General features: G+C 52.3%; 1 protein-coding gene across 1 annotated transcript in view; it reads right to left on the bottom strand.

The window, feature by feature from the left end:
• Positions 1–1,961: 1,961 nt before the first annotated feature.
• Positions 1,962–14,778, bottom strand: part of SH3BP4 (SH3 domain binding protein 4) — a 79,996-nt gene continuing 67,179 nt past the window's right edge. The window contains exons 4-6 of the mRNA XM_080670383.1: positions 10,035–12,394; positions 4,929–5,117; positions 1,962–3,891 (exon numbers count right to left, since the gene is read on the bottom strand). Of these exons, the coding sequence (XP_080526509.1) occupies positions 3,667–3,891; positions 4,929–5,117; positions 10,035–12,394 (2,774 nt within the window). The 3' untranslated portion in view covers positions 1,962–3,666. The remainder of the gene's footprint in view (positions 3,892–4,928; positions 5,118–10,034; positions 12,395–14,778) is intronic.

The following is a 14,778-nucleotide window of genomic DNA, read 5'->3' as shown; positions in this document are numbered from 1 at the left end:
TGTGTATATTATTTCTAACCAGGTCAAGTGTCCTGAGGCCCTCAATATGCATTAATCACCTTTTCTGTTTTTAGTTTCTCACCTCATCTGTCACATGGAAAATGTGATAATTAGGAATATAGAAAGGTGTTTTGCAAAACACCTTGGAGAACTGGACTCTGATTATTCAAAGAGGTTTTGAATCCGTAATTGTAGTCTTATGAATTCACTAGTTGCATGAAGCATACACCTTCATGTGGCACTTCCATTTGCACACACAGGTTGCATTTGTATATTTCAGTGTTACAAATAGCTGTGACTTGTCAGCATCGATTTTACCATAAATTCTTCATTCTGTAGATGTTGATTCTAACCAGGCTCAGAGTGAAGACTGAAAGTGACTCAATTGTCTAAACCCTTTCTCTTCTAGACAAGGACCATGGCCTGTGATTGCTGGCGTTGCCAGGTAAACACCCGCCTGCCCATCATCCTGCCTCCTGCTTTGCTCAGGGCACCAGGTGCCCTGGTGACTTTCCAAGGAGGCCTGTGACACCAAGACAGCTCACCTGAGGCTATAGATGCTCACCAAGTGTCTGCTATTCTCACGCAGGTGAGCATCTGCACCTTGGGTGTGAGTGTAGAAAAATAAGTGAATGTGTGAAAAATACAGCAAATACTTGTTATGCCAAAGTGTGAGCTTCAGCTGAACTAAACATATGTAAGAGTATAGTGGGGAGACCAGTGAACTAAAATGAGTAGAGATAGAACTTTCTAGGAAAAAAAATCTAGAATGGACTCCCCATAAAATGTGTATTTGATAAAAGAAAAATCACTCCAATTTCACACAAAGCTACTCAGGCACTTAGCCTCCATTCCCCTAAATGAACTGATCTGCAGTACGCGCTGGGAAGATGTTTATTCAGTCAGTCATCCATCCAGGAACTTATTGTGACTTAGCATGTATTAAGTGCGACTTTGAATGTATTGTGTGTTGGGTGTCTCCTTGCCCAGTTTAGTCTGGGGCACAGCTCTAGTAGAGAGATTTGGGTTATATTCGTGGTGAGGGCAGAGGGCTGCAGGAAAGCAAAGGAAGGGCCTTTTGCCCAGATGGAACGTCCAGAAAGACTTCCCAGAAGAGCCCGAGTATCGGGGCCAAATCCTGAAGGAATAAAAATAGTCAGAAATCAAGGTGCTTATTTGCAAGCAATGGAAATTAACAATGGCTCATTCTTCCAAAAAGGGACTTAATAAAGGATAATTAGGTAATTCAGCAGAGGGTTGAGAGATCTAAAGAACCATGTTCAATTCTGAGCTTCCAGGACTGGCTTGCTGAGGAACGTGTCATGGCATTGGGGAAATCGCCACGGTCCTGCGTGCCCCACTGAGACCACAGCCGGGCCTGGAGCTCTCCCTGCGACCAGTGCCACCCTGGGGGAAGATGCTTCTGCCACCAGCCTCTCCTCCTTCTGCAAGTGGGTGATCGAATCAGAGATCCATGAGGTGGAAGCTAGACACACCTGCATGTAGCTGCAAGGGAGGCTGCAAGTTTATGTTTTTGGGGGTTCAAAATATAGCCAGTGTTCTCAAGATTCGGAGTACCTACAAAACATGACAAAGCCACTATCTCAGTGAGGAGGGTGGTACAGGTAGAAACGCCACAAGTGGACCCGCTCAGTCCTAAACTGTATTGTGGAATTGGGATTGCCAGACCCAGGGGTGTGGGGCCAAAATAAAGGAAGCCACCCATCTGAACCCTTTGTGTGCTCTGGGCAACACTGATTCCTACTAGCCAGCGATGACGAAGACCCCTATGTTCCAAGAGCAATTACATTAATATCAAGAAAATAGATACCTGTTACCCAGTGGTCACACAGTCACTTAGGGGTGAGTGTTCGGGGAGGGAGCCATTGTTCTCTGTACAGATACTTACACGAAATTTTATTTAAAGTTTGGTTGGTATGGAAAAAAACACCCACACACTTAAGAGGTCAAAATATCCAAATAAAATTTACTGCAACTTCTGTAGAATTTAATTTGTGCTACAAGACATGTTGCATAGGAAACTATTTTAAGCCCCTGAGGAAAAATATCCATGGTTTAAGGTGCAACTGGTTTTGTTTCTTTTGGGGAGGGGGGGGGGAAGAGGAGAGAGGATCTCTGGAAAGAATGATGGTAGAGAGTTGAAAAGCTGAATTTAAGGTTATCTCGTGTGATGATTGGGGAATTGTGTGTCTCGGTTCTTGCAGCATAAAATACGTAGTGTTTTTATTTTTTGGTATCGTTGTTTTTTTCTAGCCAGTTGATCTTCAGTATCTGAATCAATAGATAGATAAGAATGTTTCAGCCCCATAAGGGACTATACATTGATTATAGTAGGTAATTATAGTGTTTCAAGAAAGCAGATTTAGAGAATGAGACTGGGATCCCAAGTGGCCCCACATGACTTCCTACGCGCCCGGCGCCCGTCCTGGCACATTCCTGGGGACTCCAGTTGTGCCCCTTGCTCCCTCTGAGATGCCACAACGACAGTGCAGTCGTAGAATTCAACCCAGCAAGTTGATCTGCAACCATAAAGGTGATCAATGCAACATTCCACCAGGCCCCAGACTGTATGTGGGAAGTATTTCATGTTCAGAAAATGTTCATCCTGCTTAGATAATCTCTATATTGTAAATAAACACAGTTTCCCCACACTATTCATGCCCAAGGAGACATGGGTATACCAAGAAGGGAGAGGGATCATGTGTGGGATGAAATGAAGCGGAGAGTTTGGCAAATGGCTGCCGGCACCTTGCACAGGCTGTCCTTGTGGCAAAGTTTCCTTCCTGACCACAGAGAGGGGGAGTTTTGCAGGGACCAGCTCGATAGGAACTGGAATTGCTCTTCTGAATGAGCAGGGGCCACAGAGAATGCCAACTTCCAGCTGCTTCCTCACCTCAAGGGCACCAGTCAGACTTAACTTTGCCCACAACATGGTCCACGTGCCCTGTGGCTGGTCACCTACTGCACCACAAGGTCAAGGTACAGGAGATAAGAAAGGAGTGGAGGAAAGGACCCAGGACGTTCTCAGAAAGAATGGGCTTGGGCGACACTCATTTACCTAAAACCACGGCTCCTATTTGATTTACGTTTGTACAGGTACGGAGTGAAAGAAGGTCCAACGCGCGAACAAGCGTCTTCCTGTTGAAATGTGAGTGTGTCTGGGAACAAGAAATGCCCCCGAGTACTTTTAAATACATATATACATCTGTAACATAATTTAAAAAGGTCTTCAGAGAACATAAAAACCTTAACAGCGTCTGCCCCTATAAGTTCTGTTTTTTCCTATATGGTCCATTAAAAAAATTAGACACCACGTTTCTCATATGTCCCCTCCTCCCCATACTTTAAAAAAGTGATTTTAAATTTGAATGTATACTTAACAAATAGAAAGCTATTTGATTGGCAATAACCTGCAGTAGAAATTCCCTTCAGGCCTCCCCTGCCCTGAGATGGAGGCGGCAGGTGGAGCACTGGGTGTGCTTGGTCCTCGGCGCGGGGCCATCGAGCGACCCTCATCTGTCTGAGCAGCCGGCCCTTCCTCCCTCCCCAGCAACACGTGGCTGCACAGGCATCTGGGCTAGATGGGGGCATACGGGGCAGACGAGGGCACGGGCCCCAGGGCAGCAGCAGGCCGGGGGCCTCCGTTCAAATCACAAAGTCGTCCTGGTCGGCAGGACTGAAGGCAGCCGCTCGCAGGATGTCCAGGGTGTTCACGAGGATGAGGGTGCCCGTGAGGTGCTTCCAGCGCTTGGTTATGGGGTTCTTCATCCTGTCCAGGCCGGTGTGTAGCTCCTGGATGACGTCCCGGTAGCTGTCCCCGATCTGGTGGCTCCAGGTCAGTAGAAAGTCGTACGCGGGCTTCCACATGGCCTGCATGGGGGAGTTGTCCGAAACGGAAGGAGGGAGAAAGGACAGAGTGAGGGACAGTCAGACTTTCGGCCGGGTCGCCAGCTACAGCTCCTCTGTGCGTTATTTACACTGCTTGGTAAGAGCAGAGCAAATCAGAGCCACAGGGGACAGTCTCAATCCTGGCCAGCATGTTGCAGAGGGAACTGCATTTTGTGCGAGTAGGACGTAGCCAGTGGTGTCTCAACTAACAGGAAGGATTTCTCTCCTTACACTCCCTGTAACACTTTCTATCGTGGCCATTTATTTAGAAATTCACCCTATTAATAATAAAGGACACCCTTACCCTAGCCGGTTTGGCTCAGTGGGTAGAGCGTCAGCTGGTGGACTGAAGGGTCCCGGGTTCGATTCTAGTCAAGGGCACATGACTGGATTGTGGGCTCAATCCCCAGTAGGGGGCGTGCAGAAGGCAGCTGATCAATGATTCTCATCACTGATGTTTCTATCTCTCCCTCTTCCTTCCTTTCTGAAATCAATAAAAATATATTGGAAAAAAAAATAAAGGACACCCTTATGCTTGGAACTTCCCCCATTCCTAGGTCTCAGGTAGCTTAAAGCGACCTCCATGAACAGGTGAGAAAACAGAACTTCTGAGCAGGAACCCAGCCCATGATGGCCCACGCCAGACATACAACATGCCAGGTATACGTGCAGCAGGGGCGGGTAGAGGCCCAGAGCAGAGCGGATCCCAAAGGGCCCAGTCACCCATCATTCCCTCTGACTGAAGGTCATTTAAGATCAGGATGAGCAAGGGACGGGCAGGCCTGCCAATGTCCCAATGCCCCAGAGCCCCACTTCACGGCAGTAAGGCCTTGCCAGCGTCAGAGCGGGAGTCACAACTAAAGACCCCAAGAAGGCGGAGACCTGCCCACTCAGTGAGGGCCTACTGTGTGCTGGGCACGTGCTTTCATGTCTAACTCATTTTATCCTCATAAAAACACTACAAAACAGACATTGCTGTGACTGAGTTTTTCAGGTTGAGAGAAGGGCTGCCCACTCACCTCGCTGTCCACGACCCCGTTCCTGTCCCGGTGGGGAGACTCATACGCGTCCATCTGCTGCTTGGACACCTTGGCGAGTTTCTCAGCCAGCTCCCTCCAGCGCTGTGCCACCTCGACGGCTGTGGTCAGGAGCACAAAGTCCTGGATGAGCCGGACCACCAGGCCCTGGCAGTCCATCTTCAGCAAGGCCTGGGGGAAGGAGCATAGCGTGAGGCAGAGGGCGGCTCAGGTGCCTGTCGGATGCAGACACAACCTGCTCTACCTGAACTTTTTAATGCCTGTAATACACCCCCTGAACCTTTGCATCGCGGCGACTCATGGGACAAAGAAAGTCGATGATGTGTGTGGGGTGGACGTCCCTCCAGAACCTCAGCATGTATCTGGGTTTAGAAGTAGGGTTTTTGCACATGTAATTAGGTAACTGAGGTCATTCTGGATTGCAATGGGCCTGCAGGTTCTGGAATATTGTCACAGAACCAATATGGACAAGCACACAGACACGTGGACAAGGGTGCACTTCCCAGAGTGCTGCAGTGGTTGGACAGAAGCTGCACACCTGTTCACAGACCAGGGACCCACGGCACCTTCCCAGGCTGAGCGCCGCAGGCCTCCACGGCAAGCACACGTGGCTGGGAGAGCAGCCTGTGGGACAGCCTGGGTGACAAAACCCTAGGGAACTGATCATAACCACAGCGCACACTCCGATGGAGGACCTACTTTCTGCCTTTGCTCTTCAGCACTGCAGAATCTCAATGCAAAAGAAGCATTCTCTGTCTTTACAAACAGAAAAATCAATGAGGAAGCAACAAAATCTGGGCGGAGCCAAGGCCACTGTGCAAACGAAGACCCTGAGGCTCTCAAGGTCAGTACTGATGGGCACGGGGCAGGAAACACAAGGAGCCTGTTCCCAGGGCTGCAGTGCAGGTGAGGGGGGAGGGAAGGGCTGCAGTGGCCCTGATTGCAAGGGGCCGCCAGACGTGAAATCAGATGCACAAGCTGTGAGGGTGTTCCCAGCCAGGCAGCCCTTTGGTTTGACCCATACCTCTTACCTTGCCTACTTGTCTTAACAAGAGTAAACCCGGGGGTGAGTATGAAAACAGGTCCTCACCCCCAGGCACCCTGGCATTCTGAAGGAGAGGCACTCAGAGCGGGCACTCCACTGCCTGCCACCTGAGTGACCCTGAGACTGAGAAGGGGCAAGGGGCAGGGACACACCTGACTTCACAAAGGGCAGGAAAGGGTCCACCTTGATTCCCCTCACTTCCACTGTGACTGAGTGATCACCCTCAATGCCCACAGGATATAGAGCAAGTGTTGTCTGGTCCAGGGGGCTCCAGGCCACTCTCCCTTTGCCCCATATACTATTATCTCTTGCCCCCGAGGCCTTGAATTCAACCTGGCCTCAGGCCTCTGCTCGACCCCATCCCATGCTCCTCTTCTCCCTGGCCCTGGCCCACAGTGTACCTAGGACCTGACAGTCCCTCCCCCTTGGCTGGCTCCTGCACCCCCTTTGGCATCCCCGTTTGCCTTCCCTTGGTCCACCCAGGCCAAGGAGGTCCTTTCCTTCAGGACCCGTTACAAGCCCACTCAGCTCTCCTAACTGTTCACCCGTCTTCCTCAAGTAACAGGCCCGAGTTCTTAAAAAGCCCAGCCCCCAGCATCCCCTTTAAGCACACAGCAGGCGCCCAAGAAATGTTTAATGCCTGTGAGTACCTGAGTACGTGGCTCTCCCTGGCTGTGTGTTAGAAGCTGCAGCCACGCACATACCACCAATTACCCGTCCTGCCTTTGACAACAGAATTTGACTTCAAAAACTCTTCAAATGTGTGGTACCCATTCCCTCATCTGCCTGACCCGTAAGTCCCACCAACACAGGGATCCCCAGGGGTCCATTCAGTGCCCTCCAACCCTCAGGGGCTCCATCCACTCTGCTGGGTCCGGCAGCACCACCCCTCCCCCGACTTTCAATATGGTCTGGGGGCCTCATCGAAATGGGATGATCACAGACAGGCATGGCTTCTGCTGGCGAGCTGGGTGGACTGGGGACAGGAGGGCCATTCTCTGTGGTCACACGCCGTGTGGATGACAAAGGGCAGGCAAAGTACCCCGGGAGGTCTGTGCACACAACACACCTCCCAGACCAGCTGAGGTGGAAAATATGCACCCAGAAGAGGGGCTGGAACAAAAGAACAGAAGCACGGTGGTCTGACCACAGGAGGCTGCATTAATTCACTCATCATTTATTCATTCATTCATTCACCACATGTCTGAGTGTTTCCTATGTGCCAGGTCCTTTCTCCTGTGGATTTTGTCTTCAATTAGGGCAACAAGACACAGGAACCCAAGTAAACAAGGCCATTTCAGATTCTGGAAAGCACCGTGGAGACAATATTACGGAGGACGAGGTGCAGTGACCCACAGGCACAAGGTGGCTTTATAGGGAGTTGTGGGAAAGCTCTTACAAGATGAGGTTTGGGCTGGTATCCGAAGGAGGTGAAAGCCCAGCCACGTGGAATCGGGGGAAAGAGAATTCCAGGCCGAGGAAACTACAGGTGCAAAATCTGAGCAGGGCAAGCTAGGTGTGTGCAGGATGCAGCGACAGGCCAGAGTGGCCAGCGAGCAAGAAGCATGCGTGCTCCCCAGCGATGTGAGATGGGGGGGACCAGGTCTTAAGGGCCTTGGGGGCGGAGGCAGGGGCCTGGACCCCATTCTGATGGTAGTGGACAGATGGACCTTTTTCCTTCCCATCTCCTGGCAAACCTGCTGTTCTAAACCTTCCTTCCTCCTAATTCATTTAATCATGACTTCCAAACCAAGGCACCATCACTAAACAAACTGTCTCACAAGGAGAGGGGTGAGGCGGGGGTGGTCTAGCTGTGAAGGGGGGCAGGTTAGATGCTTGGTTGATACTGTAGGAAATGCCACTGCTCAGCTATGTCTAAGTCCCTGGAAATGAAACACCTGGTTTGCAGAGACTCCTCCAACACCCCAACTCCTCCAACACCCCGGGATAAGCCAGCCTGTGGTTTCTAGAAGTCAGGCCAGCCATTCAGATCTGCTGCTCAGAGGTGAGGAGGGGAAACCGGTTTCACTTCAGCCCAAGCCAACCTCCCCACCGCGCCCCCCCCACCCCCCACCCCCCCCCCCCCCCCCCGTCCCGGGCACCTTACTGCCACTTCCTCTTCCTGGGACTCTGGGAGCCACGGGTGTGAGGTGGGGGGAGGGGAGGGTCCCAGACACACGGGCCCCATCTGCACACACACTAACCTCAGGAAGCCAACCGAAAAATCTATTCTGGGTTCCCCCGAGGTGAAAAAAAGGAGCCCTCACTTAAGTCTTCTGAAAAGCAATGAGGAAATGAGAGAAAAGCCACCTCCTCAGACAGGTTTCCACAGCCCGGAAGGAGCTGCCCAGGTCGGTTCATTTTCCTCCTGTGTCCCTGCCAGGCGAGCGCTTCTCAGCTGTCACTAAGACACAATCAATAGTTTATGCTCCATGAAAGCACATAATTCCCTGATCCATGGAGAATTCCAGCCTGAGGCTGGCGAGAGGGAAGCTCGGGCCCTGCCCACTGTGAGGTGGATTCAAGGAGGAGACGGGCAGCTCGAGCTGCCCGGGGACTGACTCTACAGGCGGGCCAGGGAGCTGTGCCCTGAGGGAGGGACATGGGCATCACCCACGGCCCATAGTGTACCCAGGACCTGACAGCCCCTCCCCCTTGGCTGGCTCCTGCACCCCCTTTGAGGGGAAGCTTCCCTGCAGCCACGCTCACCCTCAGCCACGACAACCGAATCCTCTCCACTAACGCTGCCAATGCCCAATGACCTTAGGGTTGCCAAGGTCGCCCCTCTACCTGCCACTTCCAGTTCCCGCTCGCTCCTGGGGGCAGTGCCAGGTTCCCATTCTGCCCCACGTGACCAGCACTTTATGCTATCGCGGGTCACTTGTCAGGGGTTCTGCGTCATGCCCCACTCCCTCTGCCGCTGCGGCCACAGCACTGTGGACTGTAACCCTTCTGTTCCCCGGCTCCAGGGGGCAGCAGAGAGACGTGTGTGCAATGAACCCATCTCAGTTGCACACTCATGTCAACGCGGGCAACTTCAGACACACCTGGTTCACCTGTTTCCAGAGGTACAGACACGGAATGGCAGGTGCTGTGGGGAAGGAGGGGGTAGAAGTGGCAGAAATGCCAGGAGTGCTGAGTCACACCTCACCAAAGTTAGGAGGTGAAAAGGCTGTATGGAGTCGGGGGAGCAAGGAAGAAAGGCATGTGACCAATCACACAGGTGTTCCCACAGGACATCACATCAGGGGGCCCGGGAGGGAACTGAGACGGCTCCTAGTACCCAAGGGAGTCAACAGGCAATGGCAGCACAGACTCGACGAGAGATGCCAAGAGCAAGATATTACTAAGCTTCTCCAAGGCCACTCCCAGAACTTATCCAACAGTGAAGAGGGGGGCTGCCTGTGGGGTGTGGGCTGGGGCTGAGCCCAGGCCTGCTGGTGCGCCGGTGTAACCCGTAGTGTGACACCAACTTCCCCCTTCTTACTTCTTCGTATTCCAATTCCTGGTTGTGCTGGCAAAACCAAGGCTGTCCTCACCCCCGACTCAAACGCACTCGAAAAGGAGGAAGAGGAAACAATACAAAGACATGGTGGAACCTTCAAGTCAGACACAGAGGGAAAAACTCATTAACATAAAGCCAGATTTGGGGGCAGTGGTTCCTAAAACATTGGAGTCAGGTGGCTCTCATAGGGAAGCTGATGAAAGCACAGACCTTCTCCCCAGAGGTTTATAGGGAGGTGGTTGGAGCATAGGCCCCGGGTGTCCACGTTCCACTGGGCATGTGGAGGTCCATTCTGAGACCTCTGAGGAGGCCCCAACTCAGAGGGAAAAGAGATCTGAGCTGTTTGGGGAATCCCACGGCCCCAGGTGAACACCTCTCTGCAGGTGCATTTCCTAAAACCCTGTCCTTGCACTTGAGGGAGCACAGATGAACCCAGTCGCTGGTCCAACGGTTCACTGAACCACGTGGCACTCACATGTGTGAGGAGAAGGCTAGCTTCTGCCCCACGCTCCCTAAATCCAAACCCGCCAGGACCTACCATCATGAGCTCCTTCTGGAAGGACTTCCGGTCTTTGTTCTCCGCATTGTTACAGTCTTCCTTCAGCTTCTCCAGGACAGACGCCACCCGCTCAGGCTCGCTGTCCAGCTCCGCTCGGCAGAAGAAGGTGAGCGGCAGGTTCCCGTAGCCCAGGGCGTCGGCGAAGGAGCGCCAGCTGCTGATGTTCTCCATGAGCAGTGTCCTGACGGAGGCGTAGATGTAGGTGAGGAACTTGCAGGGCCGCAGGATCTGCTCCAGCAGCACCGAGGTGCTGAGCTCGGGCCCTGCTAGGAGGCTGGGCCGGGCCTTGCCCACCACCAGCACGTTCTTGGCGTGCACCAGGCCCACCTTGCCCTGGTGGTAGCCTATGTACCACTCCTTGGTCCACAGCTGCCCCTTCAGCCGGATCTTCTCCTCGCTGAGCAGGGCGATGGCATCACCCTTCTTGTACTCCAGCAGGTAGTGGTTCTTGCTCTGCCGGACTACGGTCTTGAGCAGCTTGCCGAACTTGAGGCTGGACACGGGGCGGTCCTGAAAGGTCGGGTACTTGGTGGTGGCAGCAAACGGGGACAGAATGATTTTCCCGACCTCGTTCTTCTTGAGGAACCGTCTCTGCCCGGACGGCTTGATGGCACTTTTGGGGGGCGGCTGGGGAGTCTGGACACAAAACTGGGTGAGGATGGCCTCCTGGTCGTCCTTCACCTGGACCCTCAGGGTGAAGTCAGAGAGCTCGCTGGGGTTCTGGCAGGCGATGGGGAAGATGAGGCGGCTCACCTTGCCCAGCTTCATCTGGAACCCTCTCACGACTTTGGCCTGCTCGCCAGCTCTGACCTCGTAATTTGTCATGTTGGAAAACATGCAGACCTGGAGGTCCTGGGGCCTGGACAAGACGAACTGGTGCTTACCCCAGAGCTGCAGGGCCACGGGTGCGGGGCTAGGGGCCTGGCGGGTGACCTCGGTGACCAGGAGAGTCTTTGGGGCACAATCATGCCCAAAAATGGTTACCACTGTCTTGAAGGATGGGTGAATGTGTTTGGGGCCATAGAGACCCACTGTGACTTTTTTATTGATGAAGTCCCATACAGTGGAAGGGTAGAGAATGTTCGGTCCATGGGCCACAATGGCCAGGTACATACAGGGCTCCAGGTTGTCCAGGTGCACCTGGACCGTGTCCCCATAGCTGTAATTGAGTGGGATGGGGACATAGGGCCCTTCCTTTAGGTCGCTCCTCAGACACTGGAGGCCCACTGTGCTTTTGCTGAAAATGTCATTTTTCACCTCGGCTGAAACTTTCATCTCCAAGATGATGACGGTTTTCACCTCCAGGGTGCTCAGCTTCACCTCCAGCACCGGGCTGACCGTGCAGCAGCGGTCGCTGTTGAGTTCCAAGGGGGGGTCCAGCAGGGCTTTCATAGAGATCTGCTGAGTTTCCCCCTGGGCCACGTGGCCTTCCGGCACGTGGATGCTGATGCCGGTGTCGGGAAGCTGCACGGAGCCCCCGGAACTGTCCAGCTTGCACACGATGTTGGTCTCCACTGCTTGGGTCTGGCCCCACCCAGGGCTTTGGCCCAGCAAGTCCAGGTCGTGGCAAGACCGAGCCAGCTTCCGGTGGCTCAGCCAGGCTGCGCGGAAGTCCTCCCGGCTCTGGAACTGCTCAGGGGCCGGGGACTTCAAGCCCGTGAAATACCCCGATGAGTCAGGCGTATCGGACTTGGCTTGGAGGACGGAGAGTTCTGACAGACTGTAGGAACGTTTGCTCCGGAAGAATGGGTTGTCCCGCTTGACTGGCCCCTCGGCATGGAGCTGGTTTGTGGCCGGCAGCTCGTCAAGGATGTTGCCGGTGCTGTTCGTGGTGGCCGAGCTGGACTCTGTGAAGGAAGACGTGCCCGTGTCAAAGAGCAGCAAGTCCACAGTACTTCTGGGAGCCAGCTCGTCCACACTGGGCATCCCTGGCACCTTCCCATTCAGAAATGGGTTCGTTTGGACCCCATTCCAGAAAGGGTTATTACTGTAGGTTTTGCCCGATCCCTTCTTGTCATCTGTCCATCCTCCGAGCAAATCTAACTCCTTGGCTACTTCCTCTGGGCTGTCGGGAAGATTGTCGATCATCCCGCTGTCACTCAGCGTGGAGTTCCGGTAGTTGAGGGGCTGCACGTAGGAGGAGGGGATGTAGCCCATCTCCGTGGTGTTGTGAGCATACCACCACTCCCCACCGGACGTGTCCAAGACGTAGAGGTGGTCGCCCTTGGAGAACTTCAGGGTGGTGAAGTTGTTGGGGCAGTAGTCCTTGATTGCGATCACTTCCTTTGCATTTCCGAAAGGTGTGGGATTGTCTCCTAGCAAGGCACTGGGAGAAGGCACTGTAAGAAACAGAACAGAAGTTGAGGGCGAGGCCGTGGGCTGCAGAACACTGTCCAAGCTAGAGAGGGTGGCCCAAGAAACTAACACACCACATGCAGCCATAAGCCAGCAGCGTGATTCGCAGAAACAAACTAGAGTGGGTTTTGGTGTGTGATCAACACACCAATGAGGGTGCGACCGTTTCACCAGACTCAGTCACGTCCAGGTCCACACACACAGGCCACGATGGAAGTCGGTCCACCATCCACAAATGCAAATCAGCACCACGTCCCTGTGCCTCAAACATCTCATTTTGATTAAATTCTTTATCTAACTAACTGGCCAGAGAGCTGCTGGGCCACGAAGGGAGCAGACCAGGCGGTCTCAGAGTGTGCCGCTGCGGTCTGTGGACTACTCTGATTTGAAGACAATCAAGGTCCCAATGACTCAGGCAGAGCTTCTCACTTCTCTCTTCAGTGCTGCCAAGAACTTGGATGGAGAGACCGTCCCGGGAAGAGTTATCACCAGAGAACTACAGGAGGATGGGCCAGGCTGGTGGGCTGGGGGGGCTATGAAGGGAAGTTGCCTCCCAGTGTCTCTGCAGGGCAGGAAAATATTTGTTTATCAAGCATTTGCGCTCCCATCTTCCTGTGAACCGTATTCCCTCCCTCTGAAGCCCCAGTCCCCACCTCCTTCTTCCCAGCTCAGCATGGCTGCCTGACTGCCCTGGGTCTCAGTCTTATGGGGCTCCCATATGTATGCCATTAAATTGTTTTTTCTCCTGTTAATCTGTCTTACGTCTATTTAATTATCAGACCAGCCAAAGAACCTGGAAGGGCAGAGGAAAAATTGTCCTCCCCCAAAGTGGAAGGAGAAACTGAACGGGATTTGCTTAGAAAACAGAGATGCTCCGCGTTTAGGGGTCCCAGGGCATGTGATGAGGCGCGGGAAAGAAGAGCCTCCACGTTTGCCCTCAACATGAAAGACGTTCCCTTGACGCTCGGGCCCATGTCTTCCATTTCCAAGTTGAACCCATTCTTTTATATTTATTTACTTTTTTAATTAAAAAAAAATTTATGTTGACACTATTGCAGATAACCCCCATTTTCCCCTATGTTGCCCACCTCCACCTCCCCCTCCCTTGGCCTTCACCACACCATTGTCCCTGTGCATGGGGTATGCATATATGTTCTTTAGCCTATCCTTTCACCTTTCTTATCCAGTCACCCCACCCCCCTCCCCAGGCACCGCCAGTCTGTTCCATGTATCCATGCTTCTGGTTCCATTCTTTGTCAAACTGTTTATATGCCCTACGATTTTGAGGCCGGTTCTTTCTTTCAACCTCCTTGAACTGATCATTCAAAATAATACCATGGAAATGGTCTCTCCCACATACCATAAAAATCAAAGGTTTACATCTGGTGGAGCTCACATGGTTTCTGAAGCAGTCTGAAAAACCACGACACTCTAAACGGTGACTCAGCTGATGTGAGGTTCTTGGTATTCGGCAATTGGAACAGCAAAACGAAGTCATCTAAGCAAGCGGTGTGTGTTTTGAAAAAGAATAATCACACACCTAAGTGTTTTATCTGCCTCCTATACGTGACAAAGTATATTCCGCAGGAAGTGCTTTCTGAGGGAAACAAGCCCCACCCCCTGAACTGTGCCTTGTTTTACAGTGTGCTCATATTCTAACTTCCTGTAACAAACAATTGAAAGAAAGGAAACCCTTTTTAGGCTGTCTACGTAAACAAGCAAAGGACGGGCTAATTTTCTAGTTGAACTGCTCTAATATGTGATGAAGTCAACAGGCATTCTATTCTTTCCCATCGGCCCTCCAAAACACCCCACCTCCCACCCAGTTTCCCTTTCCTTTGAAAGGAAATAATGAAAATTAAATTGCATTTCCTTGGCTAAGTCTAAAGCAGGAGATTTCTGTTTTTTGGCATGAACCAGGTAACAGAGATGTGCTTGGGAGAAAGCACACCTGGGCCTCAAAGGCATGACCCACTGCCCTCCGTCTGGGTGCTGGGAGACCTGGCTCTGTATCATAGACCTCTGAAGCTGTCTGACCTCCAGAGCCCGAGATTCTTCATGATGGAGAAAAAGAATCTTTCTTCAATGGGCCCTGGTGAGGATTAAATGAAATTGTGCTCATAAAGGGCTTAGCAAAAATGTTTTGTTACAATCGACATCTGCAACCCCCTCCTAGTTTTATTTTTCTCTATAACACATATTACCAATCAATATATCAGACACGTTACACATCTGTTGAGGGTTCTTTGGGGGAGGGCTCCATCGACCATTAGCACCAGCCCCATTAGGGTCTGTCATGCTCATGGTGTCCCTGGAGAGAGCCTGGCACATAGCAGTTGCTCAATCTACATTCACTGAATTACTGTTC

Source organism: Plecotus auritus, assembly GCF_963455305.1.
Source record: "Plecotus auritus genome assembly, chromosome: 5".
NCBI classification, from domain to species: Eukaryota; Metazoa; Chordata; class Mammalia; order Chiroptera; family Vespertilionidae; genus Plecotus; species Plecotus auritus.
Note: the sequence above shows the minus strand (reverse complement) of the source record. Positions and strands in the feature narration are given on the sequence as shown.